Source organism: Rhincodon typus, chromosome 19 (genome assembly GCF_021869965.1).
Source record: "Rhincodon typus isolate 14 chromosome 19, sRhiTyp1.1, whole genome shotgun sequence".
NCBI lineage: Eukaryota > Metazoa > Chordata > Chondrichthyes > Orectolobiformes > Rhincodontidae > Rhincodon > Rhincodon typus.
The window spans coordinates 1,657,201-1,682,486 of NC_063350.1; the positions used below are offsets into that span (position 1 = coordinate 1,657,201).

The following is a 25,286-nucleotide window of genomic DNA, read 5'->3' on the forward strand; positions in this document are numbered from 1 at the left end:
ATGGTATGTTGCCTCCCAGGTGCACGGGTCAGGGATGTCTCAGATCAACTGCAGGACATTCTGAAGGGGGAGGGTGAACAGCCAGCTGTCGTGGTGCATATAGGCACCAATGATATAGGTAATAAACAGGATGAGGACCTACAAGCAGAATTTAGGGAGTTAGGAGCCAAGTTAAAAAGTATGACCTCAGAGGTAGGAATCTCAGGATTGCTACCAGTGCCACATGCTAGTCAGAGGAGAAATAAAAGAATAGGCAGGATAAATGAGTGGCTTGAGAGATGGTGCAGGAAGGAGGGGTTCAGATTTTTGGGACATTGGGACCTGTCCTGGGGGAGGTGGGACTATTACAAATCAGACAGTCTACACCTGGGCAGGACTGGAACCAATGTCCTAGGGGCTGCTTTTGCTAATGCTGTTGGGGAGGGTTTAAACTAATGTGGCAGGGGGATGGGAACCAAATGAGGAGGTTAGTGAACAGCAAGGAGGTAGTAACTAAAGCCTGTAAAGAACGAGATAATGAAGTCAGTGTGACTAAGGGGAAGAGTAGGCAGAAAGCAGATGATGAACGCAAAGGGACAGGTGGTCTGAGGTGCACTTGTTTTAATGCGAGAAGTGTAGTAGGTAAGGCAGATGAACTTAGGGCTTGGATTAGTACCTGGGAGTATGATGTTATTGCTACTACCGAGATTTGGTTGAGGGAAGGGCACGATTGGCAACTAAATATCCCAGGATATAGATGCTTTAGGCGGGATAGAGAGGGAGGTAAAAGGGGTGGAGGAGTTGCATTACTAGTCAAAGAGCATATCACAGCTGTGCTGAAGGAGGGCACTATGGAGGACTCGAGCAGTGAGGCAATATGGGCAGAGCTCAGAAATAGGAAGGGTGCGGTAACATTGTTGGGGCTGTACTACAGGCCTCCCAACAGCGAACGTGAGATAGAGGTACAAATATGTAGACAGATTATGGAAAGATGTAGGAGCAACAGGGTGGTGGTGATGGGAGATTTTAATTTTCCCAACATTGACTGGAATTCACTTGGTGTTAGGGGTTTAGATGGAGCAGAATTTGTAAGGAGCATCCAGAAGGGTTTTCTCCAGCAGCATGTAAATAGTCCAACTCGGGAAGGGGCCATACTGGGCCTGGTGTTGGGGAATGAGCCCAGCCAGCTGGTTGAAGTTTCAGTAAGGGATTACTTTGGGAATAGTGATCACAATTCCGTAAGTTTTAGAATACTCATGGACAAAGACGAGAATGGTCCTAAAGGAAGAGGGCTAAATTGGGTGAAGGCCAACTATAGCAAAATTCGGCAGGAGCTGGGGAATGTGGATTGGGAGCAGCTGTTTGAGGGTAAATCCACATTTGATATGTGGGAGGCTTTTAAAGAAAGGTTGATTAGAGTGCAGGACAGACATGTTCCTGTGAAAATGAGGGATAGAAAGGGCAAGATTAGGGAACCATGGATGACAGGTGAAATTGTGAAAATAGCAAAGAGGAAAAAGGAAGCATGCATAAGGTCTAGGCAACTGAAAAGAGACGAAACTTTGCAAGAATATCGGGAAATTAGGACCAATCTGAAACGAGGAATTAAGACGGCTAAAAGGGGCCATGAAATATCTTTAGCAAACAGGGTTAAGGAAAATCCCAAAGCCTTTTATTCATACATAAGGAGCAAGAGGGTAACTAGAGAAAGGGTTGGTCCACTCAAGGACAAAAGAGGGAAGTCATGCGAGGAGTCAGAGAAAATGAGTGAGATTCTTAATGAATACTTTGCGTCGGTATTCACCGAGGAGAGGGACATGATAGATGTTGAGGTTAGCGATAGATGTTTGATTACTCCAGGTCAAGTCAGCATAAGGAGGGAGGAAGTGTTGGGTATTCTAAAAGGCATTAGGGTGGACAAGTCCTGAGGTCCGGATGGGACCTATCACAGGTTACTGAGGGAAGCGAGAGAGGAAATAGCTGGGGCCTTATCAGATATCTTTGCAGCATCCTTGAGCACGCAGGAGGTCCCGGAGGACTGGAGAATTGCTAATGTTGTCCCCTTGTTTACGAAGGCTAGCAAGGATAATCCAGGTAACTATAGACCGGTGAGCTTCACGTCAGTGGTGGGCAAGCTGCTGGAGAAGATACTGAGGGATAGGATCTATTTACATTTGGAAGAAAATGGGCTTATTAGTGATAGGCAGCATGGTTTTATGCAGGGAAGGTCATGTCTTACCAACTTGATAGAATTCTTTGAGGAAGTAACAAAGTTGATAGATGAGGGAAGGGCTGTACATGTCATATGCATGGACTTCAGTAAGGCATTTGATAAGGTTTCCCATGGTAGGCTGATGGAGAAAGTGAAGTCGCATGGGGGTCCAGGGTGTACTAGCTAGATGGATAGAGAACTGGCTGGGCAACAGGAGACAGAGTTGTAGTGGAAGGGAGTTTCTCAAAATGGAGAACTGTGACCAGTGGTATTCCACAGGGATCCGTGTTGGGACCACTGTTGTTTGTGATATACATAAATGATCTGGAGGAAGGTATAGATGGTCTGATTAGCAAGTTTGCAGATGACACTAAGATCGGTGGAGTAGCAGATAGTGAAGGGGACTGTCGGAGAATGCAGCAGAATATAGATAGATTGGAGAGTTGGGCGGAGAAATGGCAGATGGAGTTCAATTCAGGCAAATGCGAGGTGATGCATTTTGGAAGATCCAATTCAAGAGCGAACTATGTGGTAAATGGAAAAGCCCTGGAGAAAATTGATGCACAGAGAGATCTGGCTGTTCAGGTCCATTGTACCCTGAAGGTGGCAACACAGGTCGATAGAGTGGTCAAGAAGGCATACGGCATGCTTTCATTCATCGGACGGGGTATTGAGTACGAGAGTTGGCAGGTCACGTTACAGTTGTATAGGACTTTTGTTCAACCACATTTGGAATTATGCACACAGTTCTGGTCGCCACATTAGCAAAAGGATGTGGATGCTTTGGAGAGGGTGCAGAGGAGGTTCACCAGGATGTTGCCTCGTATGGAGGGCGCTAGCTATGAAGAGAGGTTGAGTAGATTAGGATTATTTACATTAGAAAGACGGAGGTTGAGGGGGGACCTGATTGAGGTCTACAAAATCATGAGAGGTATAGACAGGATGGATAGCAAGAAGCTGCTTCCCAGAGTGGGGGACTCAATCACTAGGGGTCACGATTTCAAGGTGAGAGGGGAAAAGTTTAAGGGAGATATGCGTGGAAAGTTCTTTACGCAGAGGGTGCCTGGAACGCGTTGCCAGTGGAGGTGGTAGAGGTGGGCACGATAGCATCATTTAAGATGTATCTAGACAGATACATGAATGGGCAGGGAGCAGAGGGATACAGATCCTTGGAAAACAGGCGACAGGTTTCGATAGAGTATCTGGATCGGCACAGGCTCGGAGGGCCGAAGGGCCTGTTCCTGTGCTCTAATTTTCTTTGTTCTTTTATATAAATGACAAAAAGCAGTGAACCCAGCACCGATCCTTGTGGCATCCCACTGATTACAGATCTCCAGTCTGAAAAGCAACCGTCCACCACTACCCTCTGTCTTCCACCTTCAAGCTAGTTCTGTATCCAAATAGCTAGTTCTCCCTATATTCTATGTGATTTAACCTTGCTAACCAGTCTACCATGAGAAACCTTGTCAAATGCCTTACTGAAGTCCATACAGAATACGTCCACCGTCTGCCCTCATTAATCCTCTTCGTTACTTCTTCAAAAATCTCAATCAAGTTAGTAAGACACGATTTCCCATGCACAAAGCCATGTTGACTATTCCTAATCAGTCCTTGCCTTTCCAAATATATGTAAATACTGTCTCTCAGGATTTTCTCCAACAACTTGCCCAGCACCGATGTCTGGCTCACCGGTCTATAGTTCCCTGGATTTTCCTTACCACCTTTCTTAAATACTGACACCACATTTGCCAACTTCCAGTCTTCCGGCACCTCACCTATTGCTATCGATGATACAAATATCTCAGCAAAGGGCCCAGCAATCACTTCCATCGTTTCCGACAGAATTCTAGGGTACTCCTGTTCAAGTCCTGGGGATTTATCCACCTATATGCGTTTTAAGACTTCCAGCACCTCCTCCTCTGTAATATGGACATTTTTCAATGTGTCACTACTTATTTCCCCACGGTCTCTATCATCCATATCCTTCCCCACAGTAACCACTGATGCAAAATACTCATTTAATATCTCCTCCAACTCCTACGGTTCCACAAATAGCTGGCCTTGTTGATCTTTAAGAGGCCCTATTTTCCCCCTGGTTACTGTTTCGTCCTTAATGTATTTATAAAATCCCTTTGGCAAATAGTGTTAAGGAGAAACCAAAGGTGTTTCAAGTCCCTTTTTTGTCCGCCTGATTTCCCTCTTAAATATACACCTACTGCCTTTATACTCTTCCAGGGATTCATTTGATCTCTGCTGTCTATACCTGACAGATGCTTCCTTCTTTTTCTTGACCAAAACTCAATTTCTCTAGTCATCTAGCATTCCCTACACTTACTTGCCTGGCCCTTCACCCTAAAAGGAACACACTGTCCCTAGATTCTCATTACCTCTTTTTGAAGCTTCCCATTTTCTAGCCGACCCTTAACCTGCAAACATCCACCCCCAATCAACTTCTGAAAGTTCTTGCCTAATGCTGTCAAAATTGGCCTTCCTCCAATTTAGGATTTTAACTTTTAGGTCCAGTCTACCCTTTTCTCTCACCATTTTAATACTAATAGAATTATGGTCACTGGCCCCAAAGTGCTCCCCACCGACACCTCAGTCATCTGTCCTGCCTTATTTCCAAGAATGAGTTGAAACATAACCTCCCTGCTTTTAAACTTAATCCCTCTAGCAATGAAGGACAAAATTTCATTTGCCTTCTTTATTACCGGTTGTACCTGCAAAGCAACGTTCTGCGATTCATACACAACGACACCCAGGTCCCTTTGCACAGCAGCATGATGCAATTTTTAACTGTTCAAATAATAGTCCCTTTTAATGTTATTCCTACCAAAATGGGTGACTTCACATTTATCAAGCTTGTACTCCATCTGCCAGACCTTTGCCCACTTACTTAAACTATCTATATCCCTCTGCAAACTTTCAAGAGTCCGCTGCACTCTTTGCTCTACCACTCATCTTCGTGTCATCTGCAAACTTGACACACTACATGTGGTCTCTAACGCCACTGAGGTTTATAAAATCATGAAGCGTATAGATAAAGGTAAATAGCAAGGGTCTTTTCCCTAGGGTGGGGGAGTTCAAAACTAGGGGACATGTTTTTAAGGAGAGAGGAGAAAGTTTTAAAAAGGACATGAGCGGCAACTTTTTCAACAGAGTATGTTTTGTGTGTAGAATGAACTGCCATAGGAAGTGATGAATGCAGAAACAGTTACAACATTTAAAAGACATTTGGGTAAGTACTTGAATAGGAAAGGTTTGGTGGGATATGAGCCAAATGCAGACAAGTTGGACTAGTTTAGTTTGGGAATATGGTCAGAGTGGACTAGGTGGATTATATTTCCACGCTGTACGACTCTATGGCTCGAAATGAAAGTGTAATGCTCGAATTAGGGACTTAGGCTGCCTTCTGCCAAACATCTTTTCCCCAAGCTATCCCCGCCACAGCTGTCTTTGTTTTACCCTTCAGTTATGTCTGATGACAGGTCGGCACCTCCTTGTTCAGCTGCCAACGAGGTTTCATCGGGCATGCCAACCCTTTCGAGGAAGCAGAGTGCTGGGTCAGCTCTCATCGCGTTGTAGCGCTCATAACCTGAAAAGGGAAAAAACAGCTGGATCACAGCAAGCTGCCACAACTCTATGAACTTCTGAGGAGGCTCTGCAACCACTCTTACAGAAATGTCACTAAGTCATGACAAATTGGTGCAGTGTTCAAATGGCTCAGTAATCATTGCCAATGCTTTAAAGATAGTATCAGAGAATGCAGAGGCTCTAAAACAAACACCAATGAGCTCCTTCTCTTAACTCTTGCTTGGATATCACACAATGGCTATAATGTGTGCATAGCAAGATGGTGGATATCATCAGGTCAGTAGACCACAAATCACATTCAAGCCTGGTCCAGTGTTCATCCACACCAACATCAACATATGTTCTGAAGGAGGGTCACTGGACCCAAAACACTGACTCTGATGCTGTCAGGCTTGCTGAGTTTCTCCAGCTATTTATGTTTTTGTTCCACACAAAGATAAACTTATGCAGGTGCTAGAAATCTGACAAAGGTCATCATGCTAACACTCTACTTTTCTTGCTCTAGATGCTGCTTGACCGGATTTGAGTTTGTATCTTTAATTCACACATTTTTCTGGTGAGCAACCTTGAAGAAAGGACACCAACTGGAACCAGTTCCACCCTTCACACTACCACAAAGTTACCAAAGCTATCCACAGAACAAGAACTGGGATTGACTCCTTATTCTTTTCTGGGCTGTGCAGTACACTACAATTGGGTACTACATTTACCACCTGAGGCCTGGGGAGTTCCATGATCTCTAGGTACAGCCAATGTCATAAAATACATGCAAGGCCCCTTTGTGCTCAGTTTCAGCTAAAACTGTGCTGACAGCAATGACATGATTTTACTAGGAACTGGTTCAACAATGACAGTCCAACAAGTTTTACTACGAACACAGATTTACCTCACTGTTATAGAATTTCTTTAAAGTCACTGCTACTACGTCAGTGGTTTCCAAACTAAAGCATGAACAGAACCCATCTAAATACTGATACACACTGTGGTACCCCAAGGTAAAACTCATTCACACCGGGGGACCCCCACATAGATACTGACACATGCCTGGGTTTCATAGCCAGTAGTCTGTCTTTCGAAGCAGGGATCAGTGCATTCCATATTTCAATACAAACTCTAGACTGCTCATTCCCCTGCAACCTCCCTCAGTTTTAAAAAAAAAGTCAAGGTAATCAGGAAGTGCCAGTGCGCTTTTATGAAAGGGAAATTGTGTTTAGTCAATTGATTGGAATTTTTTGAAGAGGTACCATGCATTGTGTTTAAAGGGGAGCCACTGATGTATTATACTTGGATTTCCAGAAAGCATTTGACATGGTTCCACAGAAAAGCTTACTGCACAAAGAGCTCCAGAGTGTAGGGGGTAACACATATGCATGGGTAGAAGATTAGCTCGCAGAAAACAGAGTATGCATAAATGGGTCTTTTACAGATAGGCAACATGTGACAAATAGGGTCCCACAGGGATGTGTGCTGGGCCCTCAACGTTTCATAATTTCTATCAATGATTTACAAGAAGATAGCAAAGGCATGGTGGCTAAATTTGCTGATGACACAAACATAGGTAGAAAGTATGTGGTGAAAAATCATAATGAGATTGCAGTTGGGCAAAACTCTGGCAGATGGAGTATAATGTATGAAAATGGGAAGTTGCTCACTTTGGTAGGAAGAATAAAAAAGTAGAGCATTATTTAAAAGGGGAATGACTACAGAATTCCAATGTGCACAGGGATTTAGATGTCACAGTGCAGGAGTTACAAGGGGTTTGCATGTGCATTAAGTGATTTAAGGAGACTAATAGAATGAGGGGAACATAAAAGGATAAAATAAATTAAATAAAAAGGAACACTGGACTTAAAATTTAACTGTTTCTCTCTCTGCAGATGCTGCCAGGCCTGCTGAGTTTCTCCAGCAATTTCTGTTTTTGTTTATAGAAGTAAAGACACCATGCTTCAGTTCTTCAAGGCATAGGTGTGAACATCCTGAACAGTGTGTGCAGTTTTTGTCCCCTTATTTAAGAACGTAAATGCATTGAAGGCAGTTCAGATGAGGTTTACTTGATTGATATCCAAATGAGGAGTTATCTTATGGAGGAAAGGTTAGACATGCCAAGATTGTTTTTACTGAAGTTTAGAACAACAAGAGTGATTTGATTGAAGTTTAAGATCCTGAATGGTCTTGACCTCCGGTGAAGCATCGGTATTCTATCCCGCTTGTTATTTATCTGCCTCAGTTCGCTGGGGTGGTTGATATTACTTCCGGTTCTGTTTTTCAGTGGTTTGTACACAGGGTCAAATTCAATGTGTTTGTTGCTGGAGTTTCAGTTGGAATACCAGGCCTCCAGGAAGTCCCTGGCATGTCCGTTTGGCTCGTGTGATTATTGATGTGTTGTCCCAGTCAAATTTGTGTGCCTTGTTGTCCGTGTGTAGTGAGACAAGTGAGAATGGGTCTCAATACATACGGACAATGAAGGACACGAATTTGACAGGAACAACACATCGACAATTGAACAAGCCAAACAGGGACACACCAGGTAATTCCTGGGGCCCTGGTATTCCAACCGAAACTCGATCAACAAACACATTGAATTAGACCCCATGCACAAATCATTGAGAAACAGAACCGGAAGTGGTAGCAACCACCCTAACAAACTGAGGCACATAAATAACAGAACACCGATGCTTCACCGGAGGTGCACTGACGAAGTTACCTAGCAGGGTGACGAAACGTTTGCAACCAAACCCACCGGGTCGGCGAGCATGTCCAGAACCTAATATAGATTCTTGTTAGAGAGAGGAATCAAAGTTTATCAGAGTAGATGGGAATGTGTAGTTTGAAACACAAACAGATCAGCCATGATCTCAATGAATGGTGGAACAGGCTTGAGAGGTTGAATGGTATACTACTCCATCGTACGTTCATAAAACCGCTTTGTGTACATATATAATTCAATAAGTATCAGCTATAATCTCTGGTGCATGTTCATTCTTAAGGGAACCTTCATTTACAACACTGTCTTCATCTAAACTTGGGCACTCTCCTGAGAACTCACTGAAAATATGGACACAGTCCTGGGGATACTGTATTGATAATGGATCTCTCCTAAAAACAACACAAATATAGAAACACGATTGGGAACCACCTGGACAAACACAAACACATTCCCAAGGAACAATTCTAGATGCTGACACATTCCTAGGGACCACAAATGCAGTCTTACCGTGCTTGTAAACTCCAATGAGCAGGCTCTTGTCCGAGTCTCCACCCCACCAATCAACTGGCATATCATTGTAGTCCACATCAGGAATCCAGACATCCAGCTTACTACACACCAGGCAGGCAGGTGGGAGAGGAAGGGGGCATTTACAGAGAGGAGGATGGGGGAGAGGGAGGGGATGAGTAGGGAAGGTGAAGGGGGAGCAGGACAGAACAGAGGGAGAGGGAGACAAAGAAGGAGAGGAAGTTTCAGAGACAAAGGAGAGAGTTAGAAAGAGAGCTCAGAGACACAGTTAGATCATGTTTGATTTGTATCTCAAACCCATTTACCCTCCATTCCTCTACATCCTTTAACACACTCATCCAACAAAACCTATTAATTTCAGTGAACTGGCACTCTCCCACCTACCCCTAGCTTCAGTAGTGCTCTTGTGGGGCCAGTCCCAAATTTCCATCAGCACCTGTGTGAAGAAGTGCTTCTTGAAGGACTAAGCCCTCATATTCTCGATCTCCCAGAGGAACAATATTACCACTACCTACCTTTTAATCACTTCAACTAGATCACCTTTCAATCTTTTAACCTTAAGAAAATATAAGGGACATTAATGAAACCCCTTCCCATAATCTAATCTTTTTAGGCCGAGTATCGATCTTCACTGCAGCATTTGCAACAAATACTCACACAAGTACACATATAGGTTTTACTCTACTTTTAAAATAACTTCAATGTAAGCATCAGTAATAATGCTAAACATCTTTGGCACCTTTAATAGTTCTATTTCTCCCTTTCTATCAATTATCCCCTCAAGGTCACTGTTCCTTGCTGGTTTACAGTCTTATAGTATCTACAACCTCAATAACGACTTTTAGCAGCTGACAGTTCAAAAGGCTTATGCATTAACATAGCACTCCCAATCACAGAATGATGCCACACAGAGCAAAACCATTCAAGTATTATGCCTGTTCTGGCTCTTTAAAAGACCTCTCCAATTAGTCCCTTGCCTCTGCTTCCCTAAAGCCCTGCCAAGACTTTCCTTTGCCAGCAGATAATCAGCTCCTTTCTGAAAACTGTGATTATGCTTCCACCAATCTTATCAGGTTATGTATTCCAGATGCAACAATTGACCATGATAAAAAAGCCTCATCTTCCTTCTTGTTCTAAAGAGCAAAAGAATAGTGACACCTACCAGAGATAAAGAAGGGAACTTGTGTAAAGATGCAGAGGGCTTGGGAAGAATATTAAATGTTTTGTCTCCATATTCACAAAGGAAAGAGATGCTGTGGATACAGTAATCCAAAAGGAGCAGTGTGAATATTGGACAAAATAATCAGAATGCAGAGGAAGTGTTAGGGGAGTTGGAATCCTTGGAAGTTGATAAGTCGCCAGGGCTGGATGGATTGTTCCCTCGGATGTTAAAGGAGGTCGGGGGGAAATAGCAAACACTTTGAGGATTATTTTCCAATCTTCACTAGACACAGTAAAAGGAAACAAAGGGTAATGGTCGATGGCTGCTCTTGTGAATGGAAAGCTGTTTCAAGTGGTGTTCCACAGGGCTTGACGTTGGGAGCCCTGCTATTTGTTTTATATATTAAGGATTTGGACTTGAACTTGGGGGCACACTTGGAAGTTTGCAGATAACACCAAAATTGGCCGTGTCATGAATAGTGTTATGGATAGCTGTCAGCTCCAAATTAATATAGATGGATTGGGGGAGTGGGCAGGGAAGCAGCAGACGGAGTTCGTCTCTGATAAACAGAAAAGGGGAATATACAACAAACAGGAACATACTGAGAGGGGTAGATGAAGTGAGAGATCTTGGCTGCCAAGTGTATGGGTCCACAAAGGTAGCAGCACAGGTAGATAAGGGTAAAGAAGGCATATGGAATGTTCCCTTTCATTGGTAGAGGGATAGAATACAAAAGTAGTGATATAATGATGAAACTGTATAAGACACTGATGAGACCTCAACTGGAGTAGCATGTGCAGTTCTAGTCACCACATTACGGGATGGATGTAATTGCTCTGGGTTCACTAGAATGTTGCCAGGGCTGGAGAACTATAGATATGAAGAGAGATTGGAAAGGTTGGTGGTGTTTTCCCTGTAACAAAGAAGGCCGAGATGTACAAAATTGTGAGGGGCAGAGATAGAGTAGACAGGAAGAAACTGTTTCCCTAGGCAGAGAGTTCAAAAACCAGGGTCATAGATTGAAGTGAAGTGGCAGAAGGAATAGAGCGGACAGAAGGAAAAACTTTTTTTTTGAATGCAGAGGATGGTGGATGTCTAGAATTTCCTGCCCAAGTTGGTGATGGAGGCAGAGATCCTAAACTCTTTTAAGAGTACCCGGGTCTGTATCTTAAGTGCTGTAAGCTGCAGGGGTATGGACCACGTGCAGGAAGATGGGATTAGAATGATGGATGTCTTTTAGTTGGCATGGACAAAATGGATCGAATGGCCCCCCTTCAGTGCTGTTTTGTTTCTATGGAAATCACCATAAACTTGTTTGCTGTAGTCACTGCCTTTCTTGCCACTGAAAACTACTTCTGCCTTATTTGCTCGATCAAAATCCCCCATGACTAACTGCGGAAAAGCGTCCTGGCTTGCTGCACAGAGATGTAAAGTGTGAAAAAAACAGTGCAGCTTAACCCCACCTTTAACCAGTGCTATCCTCTAACTGGGGACAAACTATATGCCTTCATATTTAGTTTCCCATTCACTACGAGTAAAACAGGAACTCCATTCCAAATAAAGAATCGAGACTGGGATCTTCTCATTCAATATGGCTCAGCATCAAATCTTACATTTACCCATGATGCCACAGCATTTCTGTCAGATGACGTACCTCGCATCAACACCATCCAAAGCTTTGTCAGCAGCTTCTCCCAGCACCTCTTGTTTAAGGTAATACAGCATTCGTACGCGCAGTAAGACCCTGGAAGTAACCGTACAGAATAATACAAAATCAAGCTCGAGAAAAAAAAGGAACACCATCCACTCATTTACGTGCTGTGCCTCACTTACAACAGTGCTGTACATGGCGGGGAGACAGGATTTACTGAGGAGTGAGGTTAAGTATCACAGGACGACAGAATGACCAAGAAAGTACTCAGTTTTAAAAATACATACTATCACCTTCTCTGTGGAATGAATGTTTAGTCGACTCAATTCACAGCTGTGAGCAAGGCTTAGAGTCTAACCTTCTTGGCTCAGACACATGTGCACTCACTTGTTGCAATGCTGTTTAAGATGTTTCTTGTAGCCATCATCATGAAAGAGCACATCAGGGTTACAGCTGGCCACCCAATCAGCATTCTTCAGCTCTGGTTGGGATAGTGGTGTTTTTATCTTTTTGCCTTTCCGCCCCCTGGGTACAGGTGCTGATAATCCTGCAAAGAGTTAAGGCCTTACATTACTGAATGCATTGATCCAAAATATCAATTATGTTTCAGCTCCAGGAGTTTCAACTTTGCTGCTGCCCTTTCTGGCTTCCTTAATTGAAACACAATATTATGACAAGGGATCTTTAACTAAGTCTGAACCCATGTTTTTTTCCTTCTTGAATGATACACATTTCCAGCTTTTGTTTAAGACTTCCAAAATGAATGGGAGGGTTCCTAAAGCTGCCGGAAACAAAGCCATTTATAGACTTCAAAAAGGAATTGCTTAAACATTTGAAAAGGGAGAACTTGCAGGGTTTAGGGAGTTAGAATAAATAGCTGTTTCAAAGAGTCAGCAGAAGCATGATGTGCTGAACAGCTGTACTGTAAGATTCTACAGTTCTTACTAATGTCAAGCTTGGTACTTTGCTGAAAAGTAGTGTGGGATAGTGAGGCCTATGTTCTCCAGAGTGTAGTGTTGCCCATTTCTGCCATCTGCTCAGCAATCCTGTTTTCAAATGGCTGCTTTGGCCTCAAGTAATCCAACATTTTTGATGTCACCTCCTCATGTGCTCTATAGTTTACAGAATCATATAGCTCAGATCATTCAGCCTATCCTGCTTACACTAGAGCGTAGCCAGGGCTGATTTTGATGAGTCAACATGTCAAATGGTCAAGAAGCATTAGAGGTTTATAAACAGTGCAGGGTGTTACTTAAGAAAGAAATTAGGAAAGTGAAGAGGGGGCACTGAGGAATAAACATCAGTAGGCAAAATAAACAGGGCAAGAGGATAACTAAGGAAACATTGGGGCCCGCTAGGGAATTAAGTGGCAAACTATGGTTGGAGTCAAAGGGTGTAGGGGAGGTTTTAAATGAGCACTTTACAGCTGTATTCATGACAGAGAAGAACGAGTTAGGCATAGAAATCAGGGAAGAGAACTGTGATATACTTGAACTAGTTACAATTGGGAAGGAGGAGGTATTAATGAGTTTAGCAAAAAAAAAGAAAATTAGTTAAGCACCAGGGCTACTTAAAAATATCCCAGGCTGCTGTGGAAGGCGAGAGAGAGGCTGTAGGCTAATTTTCAAATCCTCTCTGGACACAGGAGAGGTGCCAAAGGACTGGGGACAGCTAATGTGGTACCATTATTCAAGAAGGATAGAAGGAATAAACCAGGGTACTATAAGCCACTGAGTCTAACATCGGCGATAGATCTTTCCCCCCACCAAGTACTTTCCCTAAGGAACAGCATTAATTAAGAATAGTAAGCATGACGTTTTCATGGTCTATCATGTCTGATAGGCAGATCATTTCAATTATAAAAAACTCTAGACAGGTTGGGGTTGGTTTCCTTTGAGCATAAAATATCTAACAGGGTTTCCCGATTGAGGTGTACAAAATGAGAGGACCATAGAAAGGATGAATAATCAGGGAACACAAATTTAAGATAAATGGTAGGAGGTTTAAAGGTGACTTAAGGAAAATATTTTTCACCGAGAGGGTAGATGGAATCTGGAACTCTCTGCCTGAAAGGGTGATAGAGACAGGAACCATCACAACATTTAAGAAAGACTTAGATGGTGCACTTGGAGGGCCACAGCACATAAGACTATAGGCCAAATGTTTGAAAATGGGACTAGAGTACATTGGTATGTGATGGCCAACATGGGCACAATGGGCCGAAGGGCCTCTTTCTGTGCTTCAAAACTCTATGATTTTAATCCAGTATTTTGCAGATCAGGGTTCCACAGTCACTACGGCTATCCTTTGGTTAGGAAGTCAGGATGTGCTGCACAACTGGCTTAGAAACGTTCACATCAGACTAAACTTTAACTTCAGTTCTCTCTACACCGAAGCTGCCAGACCTAAATTTCTACAACAATTTCTGTTTTTTATTGGCCAATCAACAATATATGCACATCATCATCTTTGGTCCAAGCCACTTGCAGTCCATCTACACTCGCTCCTTTAATTCAGTTCACCTGAGTTTCACATAATTGTGTACACATTCACAGACAAAGATCATGTGCATCAGCTAGCGCCAAAATTTGCTCCAAATCAGAATTACCAATTAGAATCTCATGTTCCAATACGTTACTCATACTCTTGAATGTTGAGTTCCCAAACGTGTCACTAACTCGACCTTCAACTGAGGTGAAGGATTCTATACCAGAACAACCTTTGAGTATTAAGATATAAAACCGCCTGTCAGGTATTTTTTCTTACAGCCCTAGTACCAATCTGAGTTTCTGCTTATTGTGCCCGAGACAGGTTCAAGAGAAGGAAGCTTAGTGTGTGGTCTCAACTAAAGGCTCAGGATTAAATTAGCCACAGATTCTCGTACCCGAGTGATTGTGCAACGCTTGATTTTGCCCATCCTTTGTGGGAGTAATAAGATCCCAGATGAAGCTTTTAATCTTCTCATCTCCTTTGTAGTGTTTCAGGCAATAAACCAGGAGAGTGCGACAAATGACCTCCATGTCTTTCTCCGTCAGGTGCCACTTGAATCGTCCGTGTGAAAGGATGTCCTTCCATCGTCCCCACCTGCAAAACAGGAAGATGAGTGCTCCACCACCACTTTCATGACAGCATTTTTCAAGTAGCTGCATACAACTTGCCAATAATTTAAAACACAATTCTAGCAAGTAGAAACATTAGGCTGCAGCATTAACTTCCTGAGAAGCCATTTCCCCCACACAGCCGAAACTTTAAATCGAGGAATAGGTGTGGAAGCAGGGTCAGGAAAGGTCCCTCTTATTTATTTTGTATTGAAATAAAGAATATTTCTAATTAGACCTACAATGGTTTAATCATGAGACAAGTGTCATCTTTTGCTGTTCTATCCCAAGAGACGCAGTAACAATGTATTACAGTAGACCAAGATTTCAAACCATAATTAAATTCAGTTATGAGACTATGAAGAGCTGAAGGTTAATTTTGTAGTGATCAAAGGAAATGCTGTCAATGACTGTATGTTACTGGTACCAGTGTCAGACTTTAACAAAGTCCAAGGTAATGGAGTCGAAATTACATCATGAACTTTTGACTTTTCAGCCATGTCACTAAAGTTTGTCAATAGTCCCACTGACAAGTGCGGTCAAACCATGAGTCACAGAGACAAGTGCAATAACCAGTAAGGTTTGAGAGTTGAGTTTGCCATCAGACTGAAAGTGAATAGAGAGCAACACTAGTCCGCATCCTAATTGTGATGGATATTTTTCATGGTGCTGCTGGCTGGACCATTATTTATTGCCTGCCCCTAGTTACCCTTGAGAAGGTGGTGATGATCTGCCTCCTTAAACCACTGTAGTCCATGTGCAGGGGTTGATCCACAGTGCTCTCAGGGAGGAAATTCCAGGATTTTGACCCACTGACAGTTTAGGAACGGTGATATATTAACAAGTCAGAATGGTGAGTGGCTTGGAGGGAACTTGAAGGTGGTGGTTTCCCCTATATCTGCTGCCTTTGTCCTTCTAGATGGAAGTGGTCGTGGGTTTGGAAGGTGCCTTCTGAGGATTTTTGGTGAATTTCTGCAGTGCATCTTGTAGACAGTACACACTGCTGCTACTAAGCGTCGCGAGTGGAGGGAGTGGATGTTTAGAGATGTGAAGCCAATCAAACGGGCTGCTTTATCCTGGATAATGTCAAGCTTGAGTGTTTTTGGAGCTGTATCCATCCAGGGAAGTGGGGAGTATTCCATCATACTTCTGACTTGTGCCGCATGGATCAAAGTCAGGATTTATGGAGTCAGGAAGTAAGATACTCATCATTGTATTTTTAGCCACCGACCTGCTCTTGTAGCCAGTGTTTATGTAACTACTCCAGTTGAGTTTCTGGTCAATGATAACCCTCAGGATGTTAATAGTGGAGGATTCGGTGATGGCAACACCATAAAAAGTCAATGGGCAGTGGTTGTCACTTATTGGTGATGGTCATTGCCTGGCATTTGTGTGGCGCAAATGTTACTTACCACTTGTCAACCCAAGCCTGGATATTGTCCAGATGTTACTGCATTTGAACATGGACTGCTTCAGTATCTGAGGAGTCACGAATGGTGCTGAACATTGTGCAATCATTGGCGATCATCCCCACTTCTGACCTTATGATGGAGGGAAGGTCATTGATGAAGCAGCTGAAGATGGTTGGGCCTAGGACACTACCCTGAGGAACTCATGCAGAGATGTCCTGGAGCTAAGATGGCTGACCTCCAACAACCACAACCAGCCTCGTAAGTGCCAGAAACAACCCTAACTAGTGGAGTTTACCCCCCAACCCCGATACCCATTGACTGCAGTTTTGCTAGGGCTCCTCAAAGCCACACTCAGTCAAATCCAACCTTGATGTTAAGGGCTCTAACTCTCAGCTAAATTCTGAAATTCAACTCTTTTCTCCATGTTTGAACCAAGGCCGTAATGAGGTCAGGAGCTGAGTGACCCTGGTAGAACCCAAACTGGGTATCACTGACCAGGTGCTGCTTACTGGAACTGTTGATGACACCTTCCATCACTTTACTGATGATCGAGAGGAGACTGATAGAGCGGTAATTGGCTGGGTTGGATTTGTCCTGCTTTTTATGTACAGGACATAGCTGGGCAATTTCCCACATTGTCGGGTAGATGCCAGTGCTGCAGCTGTACTGGAACAGCTTGGCTAGGAGAGGAGCACATTCTGGAGCACAAGTGCTCAGCACTATTGCTGGAATGTTGTCAGGGCCCATAGCATTTGCAGATAGTAATGGGGTGCCTGGGACATTGTCTGTAGGGTACGCTTCTTGTAAGAGTATGACTATGTCAGGCTGTTGCTTGACAAGTTTGTGAGACAACTCTCCCAATTTTGGCACTAGCATCCAGATGTTCGTGAGGAGGACTTTCACAGGGTCAACAGGGCTGTTTCTGACGTTGTCTTTTCCTGATGCCTAGATTGATGCCAGGTAATCCATCTGATTTCATTTCTTTGCTGAGACTTTGTAGTGATTGATACAACTGAGTGGTTTGCTAAGCCACTGCAGAGGGCAGTTGAGTCAACTATATTGCTGCACTTCTGGAGTCACATGTAGGCCAGACCAAGTGACGATGGCAATTTCCTTTCCTGAAGGCCATGAATAAACCAGATTTTTCCAACAATTGACAACAGTTTCATGGTCATCAGTAGATTCTTAAATCCAGATATTTTGGTTGAATTCAAATTCCACCATCTGTCATTGTGAGTTTATTGAATCATAGAATCCCTACAGTGTGGCAACAGGCCATTTGGCCCAGCAAGTCCACACTACCCCTCTGAAAAGCATTCCACCCAGACCCATTCCCCTACCCCTGCTTTCCCATGTCTAACCCACCTAACCTAAACATCCCTGGACACTATGGGCAATTTAGCGTGGCTAATTCACCCACCCTGCACATCTTTGGACTGTGGGAGGAAACCGGAGCATCGAGACGAAACCCATGAAGGCATGGGGAGAATGTACAAACTCCACACAGACAGGTGCCCGAGGGTGGAATCAAATCCGGGTTCCTGGCACTGTGATTCAAAATCTGACCCCAGATCATGAGCTGAATTTCTGGATTAATAGTCTAGCGTTAATACCATTGGAACACTGCATCTCCTAAGAACATGAAGGTCATATTTGTCACCAAATGCCACCTACAAATACTTCTCTATTCTGGTGTATCATTGTTGGCCTCACCCATTTGACCACAGGAAGCAGCAGAATAAACCCCGCAAAGCCACTCACCATCCTGACTTGGAAATATATCATTCCTCAACTGTCACTGGGTCAAAATCCTGGAATTCCCTCCCTGAGGGAAATGTGGATCTACCTACAACACATGGGCTACAGCGATCCAAGAAGGCAGTTCTCAAGGGCAGGTACGAATGGGCAATAAATACCAGCCCAGCCTGTTTCACAACATAAATTGGCCTTCCCTTCCAATCTCTTCTGATCTTTCATCCAATTCTTAGTTGATCCAGTGGATGCAATTTTCCCCATATCACAATTTCTAATAGCAGATATCCTGCGTCCTGGCTAATATTTACCCCTTCAATCAATAACCCTATTACTTATTATCTGATTATCATCACACCACTCCTTGTGAGAACTTCCTGTGTGTAAATCGACTGCTGTGGGCCCTCGATTACACTTTAAAATACTTCATTGGCTGTAAATTTCCTGAGGTTGATAAAGTTTCTCTTGCTCAAACTATTTCACTTTTTATCCAATTAACACCAAGAAGAATCCTGTGCGCACACTAACCCAAATATCAGCAGGTTCTTTTCCACTCGAAAACATTCTGCTCTGAGATATCGGCGGGTCTTGTCATGAAGACGGCGAGATCTTGAAGGCTTATCTTCACTATCACTGTCAAGCTCAGAGAACTCCATCAACTCGTCATCCTCAAACGAATTGTAGTGTTTAGTTTGTTTCCTGACACGTGGCGTGTCGATCACCAAACTGTCCTGTCAGACAGACAGAGATGTGCATCATTACTCCCGTTGGCAAGTACTCAGTTTTCTTCTCCCCAGCAAAACCCCCACCACCCACAAATTCATTAAGGTTCAGCAAGATCATGTGCAATCTGGATTTCTACCACACCATTGATTTTTTCAAACATCTTTCCCTGAAGAAACTCTTCTCAAATGGATTGGTTTCTCAAACCCCATATCCAGATTGTAATTCTGTATAATGTTGATAATGTTGTAATGTTAAAGCGGTGTATGTAAAGATTACTTAGGTAGAGTTTTTTTAAAAAGGTATTGACAGTTGCTGGTAAGAAGCAAGACGGTTGTGCCTGCTACCGACTGCACAAGCTATCTATCTTTGTTGAGTACACAGGGCAAACAAGCAGTAAGCTAGAAACAGAACATGCCTGTGATGCTGCATGTTCACCCTTGGCCACATTGAAAAAGGCACAGGAGAAACCCAAGTCAGACTTTTCCCTTTGTTCAAACTCAGATTAGTTTATCCCTCACTTAATCCAGAAGGAATTGTGTCACCCACTTGTAAGGATAAACCCACCATTGCAGAATCCCTGTATCCTGTACTGGGAACTCACGAGGCTACAATCAGAACTAAAGAACATATAAACTGGTCGTTTGCTACAACCCAGCATCGAGGCTTTTATCTGCAGCTGTTCATTCTGTAAAAGCTCCAAAACAAATGTGAACAAGCCAGTGAGCACTGGGTATTGACCAACTTCCTAAACTGACAATGTCCTAACACAATGTACACCAAGTATAATACAGAACAACCTGCAAGGACTCTGTAGATCCCTAGTTTGAGAATTGCTCTGCTCGATTCTCAACTTTTAAACTTGACATTCTGTCAATAATACCACTTGTTCCTATTGACTCACCACTCCCCACCCATCCTATTTTTAGCATCTCCACAGATTTCACTTTACTTAATGTTTTAATGTTTTCCTCGCTGACTTTCTCTTACCTACATTCCATAAATTTCTATTTACCGAGGTGTCATCACTCTCATTCTGTTCCACAATAAGGTATGCTCATCTGCTTCTCCCACTCTTGCTCAGATACATTAGTTACAATTAAAATAAAGACTTAAGAAATAGAAGCATGAACAGCTCATTAATTCCACTTAGTATATTACATTAGTGAATAAGTTGATAGCTGAAATGTTTTATACATGCCACTTTCCATCTCCATTGACCTCTGACTCCTTTAGTGTCTAGACTGAGACTGGCCCTTCCCTGCACTGAAGAGGGGAAAAGGCACAGCACGGCTTAGGCCAGAGAAAGGTTAGCAGAAATCTGTCTCAAAAGGTGCATGATTTAAGCAGTGATTAAGAGGGGGAGAATGAAAAAGGAAAGTTGAATAACACTAACCAGTAGGGTCTATGATTTTATTTTTAAATATTCTTTTGAGATGATGGCATGTACAAACCCCTTGTCCAAGGCAAGCACCAATGAAACCACTTCCATAAACACAAGTGTTGGAGACACTCAGTAGGTCTGGCAGCATCTGTGGAGAGAGAAACACTGGACTCCGAAACAGCAACTCTATTTCTCTCTTCGTGTTAGCATTTCAAGTACAGTATGACTCTTCTTCAGAAATGATTACTCTGTTGCTCTCTCTACAGATGCTGCCAGACCTGCAGCATTTCTCTAGCACTTTTTTCATTTCAGGTTTCCAACATTTGCAGTTCTTTGCTTTTAATGAAGCCACTTACTTTTCCATTCTTTGACTCAATATCCAGCTCTGCAATTTTGGCCCATTTCTGCCAGAAGTTAGGGTCATCTAAAGAGATGTCGGTTCTGTTCCCTGATGCCACAAAACTAGCCTGCAACAGAAACAAATCACAGCAGAGATCCAGAGGTGGTCAAAACAACAGTTCCTGGGCAAATCTTTAAAGGCCACAAGAGATGAACACAAGATTAAAAAGGGCCTGCAGATTGAATGAGTGCTTTGAGAATGAACAAATGCACAATTAGCACTTTGAGAACCTTCTGACTCAACTCTGAGGTACAGGTTGGGGAACCAGTGCTGGAAATATCATGGATCTCAAAGCAATCCTAGATTAAATCATACTACACAGCAATAGGGACTAATGCTAACCTGAAAATCTGTTGCATCATGTGGCCTCACCTTCAACTCTGACAACGGGGACTCAAAGAGCCCAGTCTGAGGAACACCTCCAAAGCTCATGGTGAATGGTGCCTTAAATTTGATGACTGAGGCTCTAACATGTTAACTAAATGGAAAAACTAAGCCAAGTTTTCAATCTTGATTACTTCATAGAATCATAGAATCCTTACAGTGTGGAAACAGGCCCTTTGGCCCAACAACTCCACATCGACCCTCGCAGCATCCCACCCAGACCCATCCCCCTAATCTACACATCCCTGAACACTACGAACAATTTAGCATGGCCAATCCACCTAGCCTGCACATCTTTGGACTGTGGGAGGAAACCAGAGCACCCGGAGGAAACCCAGGCAGACATGGGGAGAATGTGCAAACTCCACACAGACAGTCGCCCGAGGCTGGAACTGAAGCCGGGTCCCTGGTGCTGTGAGGCTGCAGTGCTAACCACTGAGCCACTGTGCCGCCCCACCGTTCTCACTTCTTCCACTGTTCTTCCTACTGTTCCCCTTGCCTTGTGACAACGGTTTTAAATGACTTCCCCTAATTGGAGAATTATTGATGAGATGGCAACAATTTAAAATAAATCACTAAGTGAGGAGTTTAGGAAAAATCTCCTATACAGAGGTGCTGTAGCATGAAATGTTATGTTACAGGGAGTGGAGAGATAGGTTTATGAAGAAAGAGTGAGGCAGTAGATTTGTTTGGGATTGTTCTAGCAATGAGCTGGCACAGATACATGGAACAAATGACCTCGTGTGCAGTAAAGCTTTTTGACTTCTCCACTTCTGTGGTGAAATTCACATGTCTATAGTATTTACCCAAGTAGATAATCACTATAGATGAGGGGAAACGATTTAACAGCGAATGTCATAGATCGTTCAACGGATTTGGAGGGAGAACACAGCAGCTGAGCCCATCCATCCAATGCCCAATGCAGGGCACTTCCCAGCACAAATCACTGGACAGTGATCTGGAGCTGGAACTGCGGTTGACTTACTAGCCCACGAACTCCAAGATACAAGCCAGAGCTAAATTAGAGCACTCTTAGGCATCTCTCGAAGTCAGCACAGCAAGAGATCAAGATCAAACTCAACACATTTTCAGTACTACGTGGTCCTATGATATGCAATGCATCTGATACAGCAGCAAAGCTGATCGCGATTTCTCTGAGCTTTGCTCTCTTCCACTAATGCCAGCTGTTAGAATATACTATTTCTTCCTGGCTGACAAACCACTGACTGCAGAATCTATGAACAGGGAATACTGTGGTCACGAGCAGCTTAGTCAACTTCTGAGAGAGAAAAGGAGCAAATGTTTTGAGTGGGATGTGAAAAGCTGTGACAGAGAACAGCTACCAACTTTTGCAAATGTGGAGCCTTTCCCTTCCGATTCAATGGTGATGGTGCGAGTTCGACGAAGAAGTATCTGATCAATGTCCTCTTCACAAAACTTTGACCCTTCGTCTTCCTCGTCCATCAGAGCTCCATATGCTCCTTTACGAAGCAGATCCTCCACTTCGATCTTAGACAATGGCTGCACCTGCACAAGGAGACACCAAGGTTTCCAGTGTGAGTCACAACCTACTGCAATGTCCTGACTTGGACACCTTTCACCACTTCTTCAGCATCATAGGTCAACAGCCTTAAACTCCCTCCCTAACATCACTCTGCATAACTACACTACTAATGCTATCAACTCCTCATTATCAATTAAGCAAGGAATATAAATGCTGGCTTTGTCAGAGACATTGTCATACCATGAAAAAATATTAAACAGTCCTGACTACCAAGGAAGCCAAGAACAGGGCAAAACAGGTGTGGAGGAATGTTGCAAGAAGCAGATTTTCTTTAGCTTATGTTTCAAATCCACATCTTCATTTTCTGCAGCTGAGAGAACAAGTAAATGGATGCAATGACCACAGAAGCTGTTCAATACTACTCTGGAATCAGCGATAATGCAATTTAGTGTAAGGCATTGAAGGAAGGGTAATGGGAGCCTGCTCATACTTTCCGTATCTGTCCTGGGAGTGTTTTTGACAAGGCTTCACTATGTATCTAACTCCATGCTGTACCTGTCCTTGGAGTGTGTGATGGGTACAGTGTCAAGAGGACTTTATTCTGCATCTAACTCCATGCTGTACCTGTTCTGAGAGTGTTTGATAGAGATAGTGATGCGGGAACCCCAGCCTATGCTGTATTTGATTTGGAATAACAGACCCTTCAAACAGAAATCCAATCCAGTCTCAGAACCAGCCAACTCAGCAAGCACTGAGCAAATGCTTACCAAAACAGCATGAGCAAGTTGAGATTTGTCATACATCAGGCCATCTTACCCCATTAGTGTTTCCTTTGCGGTTCATTGCTTGCAGCACAGCTCTGTCAAGACCTAGCTTGAGACTGGCCTTGTCGAACATCTCTCGCTCATACGAGTTCCGAGTTATTAGTCGATACACCTGAACTGCTTTATTCTGTCCTATCCGGTGACATCGGGCCTGAGCCTGGAAACAAAGAAAATGACTGAGTCAATTTGGTAGAGCTCTGCAAGATACAGAACATCTGAATCACCAAATACAATGGGGGAAGTGAGATAAATTGTCCAATGGATGGAATATACCAGGAATGTTGTTTCAATCCAGTGTAAGATTATTAGTGTTTTTGACTGTAGCTTTAACATTAGAGCAAATGAAAGGGGTGATGTGATCTGTACTGCAGTCTGCTCAACAATAAGCCAGCACAGTTCAATTGTTAGACATCAAAGGAAGGCATACATTAATGGATAGGGTCAGAGTCCCCTAAAGTTCCCGAAAGGTATCAGAGCTACAGGAGTCTACATTTAATGTTGTTCAGCTTTAACATCAGTAAATGGTTAGGACAGGAAAGCTTGTGGAGTGCTGAGAGATTCATTTAAAGCGACATATTGCAGTACATTACTGGATCCGCTTGCCTTGACTTCTCCCTCTTTCACATTCGAGGCTGCTCACACCTTTCCGACTTGCGGTCTCTCCTCATGTCACACCTCTGTCTGATATCTTCACCAGAGAGCCCACACCTACATTCCCTCTCATTTTTCCTGCTACTTTGTGGATCTTTGAGGTGTGTGTGCAGAAGCAGCTTCTGGAACTGGAAGTAAATGCATCTGTACACTGATCATGCAAACCCTCCAAATGCTTGCACGAGGAAACACTGGCCCGCACACACCAGTTCCTAGATCCCTTTCAGAGCTGCTGCCCACCTGGACCATGTCACAAACTACCAGCAACATGCCCCAGCCCTAAAGGCCACACACACCACCACCACTGCCCCAAGACGTGCCAGACCATGATGCAACTTCTCCTCCCAGCCTACAGGACACCAGTAACTTTGGAGTCTCCAGTTTCCTGTACCTTTTACTGGCTCTTTACTTGTTTATAACCTATTAAAATTGATAGTTTGCCCAGTTCTGATGAAGGTCATCAACGTGAAACACCAGTTTGGTTTCTTTTTACGCGGAGCCTGTCTGACCACCTGAGTATTTCTAGCATTTTCTGTTTTCCTTTCTGATTCTAATCTGCAAAACAGTAATAGCAACTTGCCTTGTGACTAAAAAGTCCATATCACAACTCTTCCTCCCTTGTAATATTTATTCTTTTTACTTCTCTTTTGTTTATGTAAATCAAAGAATTCTCAACTCGTAATTCTCCTTTGTCAACTAAACTGAAGTTTTTTCAACAGGAAAATCTATTGGAAATACCTAAAGGATTTCAGAGACCACAACTAACCCAGAGGCGAGATAGATTGAGCTTCAAAAAAATGTTTTGTGAAGATTACCGCTGGACACAGAGTGCAATGGCTATACTTAAGAGCAGATCAATTATCATTACTCCCAGTGGAGGAACATCCACTGTGCTGCTCACTGCAAGTCTCACCTGCAGGTCATTCTGTGGGTTCCAATCCGAATCGAAGATGATACAAGTGTCTGCTGCAGTAAGATTGATACCAAGGCCTCCAGCTCTGGTGCAGAGCAGAAACACAAAGCGGTCGGAGTCTGGTTTGGAAAACCGGTCGATTGCAGCTTGCCTGAGATTCCCCCTTACTCTGCCATCAATGCGTTCATAGGTGTACCTAAATATTTAAAAACAGATAATGACTGAATATTTAAACCACTGAGTCTGAATGGTACGGAACACCATATTATTGAACAAAGGCATTTGATTCATTCCATGTGCCGTCTGTACCAACAACCGGATCAATGCATTGCACCAACTCACCAAGGTTGCTTCAACAGCTTTTGCAAGAGTAACAAGGAATGGCAGCATGCAACAAGATCAAACAGC

The 25,286-nt window shown here is 43.3% G+C and overlaps 1 protein-coding gene across 4 annotated transcripts in view; it reads right to left on the reverse strand.

Moving 5' to 3' along the window:
• The window catches only part of chd6 (chromodomain helicase DNA binding protein 6), a 234,949-nt gene that overhangs the window by 37,377 nt on the left and 172,286 nt on the right, over nucleotides 1-25,286 (reverse strand). For all 4 annotated transcript variants that reach the window (XM_048608166.1, XM_048608167.1, XM_048608165.1 and 1 more), the window contains 10 exons: nucleotides 24,879-25,074; nucleotides 23,307-23,471; nucleotides 22,334-22,513; nucleotides 20,559-20,669; nucleotides 18,624-18,826; nucleotides 14,718-14,917; nucleotides 12,221-12,380; nucleotides 11,837-11,926; nucleotides 9,000-9,103; nucleotides 5,657-5,786 (listed from right to left, as the gene is read on the reverse strand). In XM_048608166.1, the coding sequence (XP_048464123.1) occupies nucleotides 5,657-5,786; nucleotides 9,000-9,103; nucleotides 11,837-11,926; nucleotides 12,221-12,380; nucleotides 14,718-14,917; nucleotides 18,624-18,826; nucleotides 20,559-20,669; nucleotides 22,334-22,513; nucleotides 23,307-23,471; nucleotides 24,879-25,074 (1,539 nt within the window). The remainder of the gene's footprint in view (nucleotides 1-5,656; nucleotides 5,787-8,999; nucleotides 9,104-11,836; nucleotides 11,927-12,220; nucleotides 12,381-14,717; nucleotides 14,918-18,623; nucleotides 18,827-20,558; nucleotides 20,670-22,333; nucleotides 22,514-23,306; nucleotides 23,472-24,878; nucleotides 25,075-25,286) is intronic.